This window comes from Aplidium turbinatum, chromosome 3 (genome assembly GCF_918807975.1).
Source record: "Aplidium turbinatum chromosome 3, kaAplTurb1.1, whole genome shotgun sequence".
NCBI lineage: Eukaryota > Metazoa > Chordata > Ascidiacea > Aplousobranchia > Polyclinidae > Aplidium > Aplidium turbinatum.
In genome coordinates, this window is record NC_137474.1 from 16,421,909 (window position 1) to 16,429,731 (window position 7,823).

Sequence of the window (7,823 nt, forward strand, 5' to 3'; positions counted from 1 at the left end):
TATCATGGGGTTTTACCGACGTCTGCCTAACCGGACATGAAGGCAATTTTCCTTTGCCAAACTTTTTAAATTGCTGCGACTCACCAGAATCGCCCATTAGCATAATGCTAAAATCAGTCGACTTGCGCGTTTCCTCCCGTACTACAAAATCAAACAAACTCTGAAAGGTAGGTTCCTCAGTGCTACCATACTGATCACCTAAAAAGTCAAGATAACGCTGCTTAGCGTCAAACGGGAGTCGCTTAGCCAAATCCAAAACAAAACGTCCTTCTAATTTATCACGCTGACCATAAGCTTTCGCGTAAAGCAAACACTGCGACAATTCATCTTTAAACTCTTTCAGATCACTGGAAGAGGTCGAATTCAATTTGCTACCATAGCGATACTTTCTAATTTCTGGTTCTGCGAAAAGACCTCCACGAACTCCAAAACGTTGGGACAAGCGAGCTAACGACATTTCTATCCTGTCTTCCTCTGACAAGCCAGGAGTGTCGGAAACCAAATTAGCAATCGTTTGTGCAGCTGTTCTAACACAAGCTGCTTGCAACAAAGTCAAACGAGTTCCCTTAAAGGGCGAAGCTGCCATCAAGGCCATAACACGATTTTTAAAGAAGACAAATGGCATATTATTACCATCGTAACCAATCAAGGCCGCCTTATCGAAGAACGTCCTACTATTTTGGTATTCAAAAAAGCAATCCTGCTGTTGAGAACTCGATTTAGCGGGAGAAGACAAGCTATATCCCTTAAGGGGCTGAGTGGGCTCAGTCCCATGCACAGCCCGATCACGATCCTCAAACACGTTAAAATCAGGAGACACGATACGCCTCTCACAACCACCCAAATTACGTGTAGCTGGGCGATCAACAACTAGCGGCGCAGAAAACTTTGAAGGGGGCAAAGCATTACTGCTAATGGCGGCCCCGTGACCTGTACGCTCTGGGGGAAGAGTTCGGCTAAAATTCGCAGGCCTTGGCACTAGGTCCTTCGGAAGACCGTTAGCCGCGGCCCCGAGACCTCCTGAAACAGCTGGAAAACGTGTGGATCGCACTGGTCCACTTACAGATTGAACAGGCGTCTGGAAAAGGTTAGGTAAATTAAACTGCGATTGATGTTCACTTCTGGAATGCCTAGAAGAGCCCTTCCTAGAGCTACGCCGGGAGCCCAACTCAGAACGATATTCAGCTAAAACTGCCTCTTTACGTTGTTCGGCCCTCAACTGAGCGTCTTTGAGTGCGAACTCAGCAGCTCTAGCTTCGGCTTCGGCCTCAACTCTTGCGGCAGCCTCTGCTCGTGCGGCCTCAGCAGCTCTCGCGTCGGCCTCAGCTCTCGCGGCAGCCTCTGCTCGTATGGCCTCTGCTCTTGCGATGGCCTCAGCAGCTCTTGCTTCGGCCTCAGCTTGGATCTGGAGCTCCTCTCGTCTTAACTGTAGGTTAATTTGTGCAACTATCCGTGACGAGCTCTCAGACATCCTAGTGCTTACATTTGAGGCGCTATCCTCAGGATGTATGTCAGCATCCAACCTATCTGACAACTCACTTTCTTTTTGTTCGAAGTTATTTTTTAACGAGTTAAATTCGGGATCTACCCTATCACGAAGTTCTGCCAAGATTGCAGAGTTAACAATTTTACTCAAAAGAGCATGGAAATGCCTTAATTCCTCTTCTAAAGTAGATAAGTTAGATCGAAAAATTAACAGTTCCTGCTTATCACTCAAAGAACCTAGGGCTACAGAAAGTTTCCCAATTTGAGTCAAAATATCCCGTCTAAGATGCCGGGCCTCTCGAACTGACTTAGCCTCATCGTTAATGGGTCCCTCCCCAGAATGGCCTGCCCGACCGCAAAGAACATCATCAGGCTTAAACTCAGTCGAGTCGACGGCGGTCGAGTCCCTGTCGCCACCGAGTGTAGACATATTAAATGTTAGGGCTAAATTTAACAATTAAAAAAATTAAGTTACACAAACACACAAAATTACAGTAGTTATAAAAAACTTAACTGCAAAGACCGTAAAAATACAAAAAAGAATTTAAATGCACGATACCGTAGCTGTACGAGTATGTGAAGTCCAAACGTCCACAAAACTTTTTTTCAATTCAATTCAATTCAATTTAATTTTCTTTGTCGGAAAACAACAGCAATGATAAAGTTACAAATAGTGAACGGGAACAAAACCAACAAAAGGAAAAGGTGGCAAAACTACAAAGTTTAAAACGTGCATGCGATGCAAATTTAAAGGTTACGTACACGAAAGTAAATTAAGCACGGCCACCAAACCTAACAGTTTAAAGTAGATGAATTAGTTGGAAGAACCAGTTGGCTCCACATACCTAAAGCAACTGGAGGTGTGCCAGTTGATGAAACCATGCGGGGACGACTGAACCTTACAACCAATATAAAAAAGAAAAATCAACAACACGAGCATTCAAGAATAAACAATGAACATACGGCATATTATTACATATTAAACATATTACATATTATTTACATATTAAACATATTACATATACAAAATACTATGTACAGTACATCGTTTTAAGTAAAATGGAGTGTTCGCAGCAACGACAGTGGTGTGATATTGAATAGGAATTGATAACTGATGGGTACAGGAATTTAGCTTAATTAACTTATTATTTGAGCATGATATTACACTGATGATCATGAATGATGAAAAATGTAGTGAAGATGATAATTATGAAAATGGTCTAGATGGCATGCGGGTGACTTCGGTATCGGAGCGGGATGGAGTTTCTTGAAATGAATTTCCAACCAAACTTCTGGAGAGTGATAGGCCTACAGCTTCATTGTTGAAGTACTCTTGCCAAATAAATCTACACAACAAAGTAACAGAGAGTTATAAGGTTCTGTGAACAAGTATATTATACGTGGTTCGGCTAATTAAAGGCGTATTGCATTGGTAACATATTAGCATCTAATTGCAGCCTATTGAAACTGAACAGTTTAAGGTGGTGATGGCAGATGTACGACATTGACAGTTGTAATAAGCTCAGATACTAGGTGTCAAACAGTAGTACTTGAAAGATTAAATGTACAAAAGTGGTATCTATTACACAATGGACGTATGCTAATCGGTTTGAGTTTTTGTTTGCAGATGGGTTTTCAGCTTGCTGCTGAATAATGAAAAGGTTTCGATTTCAGTAATATGTTTAGGGAGATCGTTCCAGACTTTAACTCCACTAAATTGGATGGATTGTTGGGTTAACTTTTTCGAGTAATAGGGGAGAAAAAATCGATTGCTACTTCTAGTTGATATGTGATGCAAGTTGCTATTAAGTTGAAATAGTGAGTTAAAGTTTTTAGGCAGTTGATTATGTTTTAATTTAAACATGAATTTGCCAGTTTCGATGGTATAAAGGTTATCAATTGTGAAAAAACTGTCGACATTGTATTGTGGTTCATGCTTAGTGATCATTTTTATGAATTTGTTGCAAATTTTTTGCAGTTTGTTTACAATGGTAACATGACCATGCTTCCAAGCACTAATGCAATATCTTAGATTGCTTTCAATAAGAGAATAATAGAGAGAAATCAAATTCGCAGTGTTTAAGTAAGGTTTAATCTTGCAGATTATTCCGAAATTTCGTCGCAGTTTTTGTAGCAAGTGAATCATATGAGATTTCCATGACAAATTTTCATTCAGTAAAATGCCTAGGAAACTAACAGTGTTAAGACGTTCAATGGGTTGATTGTACACAGATAATGTATGGGTGAAGTTAAAACACTTTGTATTATTATTATTGTTGAATAAAATGTGCTTAGTTTTATTTACATTTAACGACAGCCTATTTGCTGCTAGCCAGTCTGTTACATTTAACATTTCCATATTGGCCAGTTCATAAAGCTCGGGGATACTGTTACCACATAAAAACAAATTGGAGTCATCAGCAAACATTACAGATTCAGAGTGTTGTAAGCTGTTACAGAAATCATTTATATATATCAAAAACAGTAAAGGTCCTAGAATTGAACCCTGGGGGACCCCGAAACATATTTTGCGTTTAGTAGACATTGATTGAGATATTTCTACTACTTGAAATCGGTTTAGTAGATAACTACTGAGCCAGTCATGAGCTGCCCCCCTGATACCATAATAGTAAAGCTTGTTTAACAAAATTTTGTGATCAATTGTGTCAAATGCTTTAGACAGGTCTAAAAATATACCAAGAGTGGTTTCTTTTTTTTCAAATGCATTTGAAATTTTACTGACAAGATGCAAAACTGCGAGGTTAGTTGAATGATTTTGTCTGAACCCAAATTGTTGGGGGTAGAAAAAGTTATGGTTTTCAAGAAAATTATACACTCTGTTGTACATTATTTTTTCAAGTATTTTAGAAAAGGAAGATAATAGACTGATGGGGCGGTAATTACTACAGTCTTCAGTTTTGCCTTTTTTGAATATGGGTATTATTTTAGATGTTTTAAATGCCGTTATAAATTCACCGTTAGTTAAGGATAAATTGAAGATGTGCGTCAGTGCTATAATTATGTTTTGTGGTACAACTTTTAATATCTTTGTTGGTATTTCATCTATTCCACAACTAAGTTTGGATTGAAAAGAAGAAAGAATTTGTTTGACTTCATCAGCAGAAGTGGGGCGCAAAAAAATGGATTCACTGATAGGATTTGAAAGATAATCTGAAAATTTGGTACTTGTATTAGGAATTTTATCCACCAGATTTGATGCTATTGAAGAGAAATATTCATTGAAGTAGTTAGCCTTATCAATATTCTGTATAAGTACTTCATCACTTTTAACAAGATGGGACTGTTCATTGCATCTGGTTTTACCTAATAATTGATTTAAAATATTCCAGGTTTTTTTCAGGTTATTTTTGTGCTTTAACAGTAAAGTTTTAAAATAGTTTTGTTTTTTCAGCTTTAGTGACCTGGTATAAAAGTTTCTTAGAGCATTGTAGTTAGATTTGTTTTTTTCAGAAGATTTTCTAAGATATTTTTTGTATGCCAGTTGTTTCATTCTGTGAAGATCACTGAGTTCATGATCATACCAGCATTTTGTTGTTACATTTCTTACAGATTTCACTGGAAAACTGCTTTTAAATACTTCAACGTAATTATTGAAAAGCATGTTATAAGCTACATCAGTGTTGGTTTCATTCATGATGTTATTAATGTTGAGCTTAGATAATTTTTCTACAAAATGACACATGTTAATGTTGCTGTAGCATCTTTTCTCTTTGTTTAATGAAAGTTCTTCTATTGAACCTAATTGAGAGCATTGTATTACAGGCAGATGGTCAGCGATGCAGTCAACTATTATACCAGCATTTGTTTTGGCATTATAGACATTTGTCCATATGTGATCAATACATGTGGTACTTGCTGAAGTAATTCTAGTTGGTTTAGTTATCAATGGATGGAAGCTGTGTTCAAACATAGCATCAGCATAGTTGCTGGTGTGACAATTATTATGGTCCAATAAATTGTAATTAAAATCTCCCATTATGAAACATTGTGCATTTGATTTTGATATTGTTTTTATTGTAGGAAGGAGTGTTTGTAGAAACTCAGAGTTGGCAGCAGAAAGTGATTGAGGAGATCTATATATAGTACCACAAGTTAACTTTTTCTTGTTTACAAATATATCAACAAAAAGGGATTCAAAAATTTTTTCTTTCATAATAGTCAGGTCATTTCTTACAGAGAACATAATGCTATCTTTTATGTACAGAGCCACTCCTCCACCCCTTTGTTTACATCTACTATTTGCGAGAAAAACATACCCTTCTAGGGAGGTAAATTCACCAGTTTGGTTTACTTTAAGCCATGTTTCATTAATAGATATAATATGTGGTTTAACTGTCATTGATGTTACAAGTGCCTGCAATTTTGAGAAATTCTTTGGGTTTGATAAAGATCTAATGTTAAGGTGCATAGTTATTAGGGATTTGTTTATTTGCATATTTGTTACGAAAAAATGTACTTTGTTAGAATACACATACACATCATTAGCTTGAAAACAAGGTTCAAGTTCTTCAGTATTTACAACTTCATTTTCAAGTGATGAAAAAAGTTCATTAAGCAATGTAGGCTCTTGGTTGAGAAGTTGTGCTGTTTTGATTGAAAAAAGTTGGGTAAATATAATATCACTACAGTTGAAAAACGGTAAAGAGTTATGTAAACAGTTTGTACAGAAATAAGATCTATCAGTCTGAGTTAAGTTTGTACATTTAAAATGATTAGACACATTACATACACTGTAGGAGATGGACTTCTGGTTACTGCGAACAACTTTCTCACAGATGTTACATGTAGGCATAGATAATATGGACTTACCTGTGTAGCTGTGAAGAAATCAACCGAACATGATATTTAAATACAGCCTACTGCTGAGTATACAAACAAGCAGAAAAATATGCTAAAATTTGAACAATAATCAAAAGTATATTATCAATAGTTTAAAGTAGTTTAACAAGGTAATTAAGGTAATATAATAAAGTTGAGGTTGACTGGAGGTTTTAAAGTTATGTCAGCATATTGCAAGCTGACTTTAAGAAATGCTATATCAAAAAGCAGTACTTTTCAGTACTGCATCTAAAATAGGTTTTAACATTTCAATTCTCAACAGTTAAGGAGCTTAATGTATGGAAGAAATCATTTAAATAATTAATATTAATTGCTTAACTTTGTTATGTCATCTTCAGTCTGAATCCAATGCTTTTTGTCGTGGACATATGCATAAATTTTTCCATTGAATGTGAAAACATTACTTTTTCCCAATTTCTCCTTGGCCTGATTCAGCAATGCTAGCCTTCTTTTGGTGAGGGACTCGGTTATGGCCATCCCGCTTCCTTTAAGTTTGCGTTTTGAGTTGAAGATCAGATCTCGAGTTGACCTCCTAGTAAATTTCACAATTATTGGTACATTTTCAGTTCTGTTAGATAAAGGGTGGCAAGTACTTATGTCCCAATCTGTGATGTTTAAATCTAACTTCTCATTTATGGTTTGAATTACAAAATTAGTAAAAAAAGAAGGAGGAGAGCGACTGATTGATTCTTTAGGCATGGCTGAGCATCCATGAAGAATCAAGCAGTCACGTCTGGTATACTGTTCTTGGTCATCCATTTTGTTTTCAATTTTTTTCATGGCAGAAGACATCATGTTGAATTTATTGACCAGATGGTCAATTCTTTTGTCAAGTCGTTCAACATCAGGATTTTTTTGTAAATCTGCAAAACAGGATGTACCATTAGAGTCAGCTTTTGGTTTAGGAATTTCAGTCTGGTACTTCCCTTTTATTGTCTTTTGCTCCTTTTGAATTTCCTTGATTTCTTCAGACAATTGCTTCAGCATGCATTTAACTTCATCCATTTTTCTTTGCAAGGTACCGGTAATTGAAGCAGCAAGAAGTATTAGGCAAGATTAAAACTACTTAAATTTTCCGGTTTTTAAATACAAGCTACCTAGGCATCCATTCACCTTATTCAAATAGAATGAACTTGCTTGGATTCTTCCACTTGAATCTTCAAGCACAGATGGATTGCCTTTAATCTTCTTTCTTGCCAATAAATGTCAAAGTTATTTTTCTTCTGTACCAAACTGAGAAGAAATGTCTTTACTTTTCTTTACTTCTTTAGACTACCAACCAATAAGATCTTCTTTTATTATTTCTTTGCTTCTAAGTGCTTCTTGGCCTACCAACTAACTAACTTCGTCTTTTATTTTTTATGGTCACAGCGGTAAACCATAATCTCTTCGTGGGAAAATTGTAACGTAAGATTCCCAAATCCGTTCGTCTGCATGCAATGACCCAAAAATAAACACACTTTCGAAACGTCTATTCA

The 7,823-nt window shown here is 36.5% G+C and overlaps 1 protein-coding gene across 1 annotated transcript; it reads right to left on the reverse strand.

Annotated features, from left to right (window-relative positions):
• Nucleotides 1–1,934: 1,934 nt before the first annotated feature.
• Nucleotides 1,935–7,823, reverse strand: LOC145766918 (uncharacterized). Its single transcript, XM_082578626.1, has one exon. It carries the CDS (start codon nt 7,348–7,350, stop codon nt 6,652–6,654), a length of 699 nt encoding a protein of 232 aa, XP_082434752.1. The 5' UTR covers nt 7,351–7,823; the 3' UTR covers nt 1,935–6,651.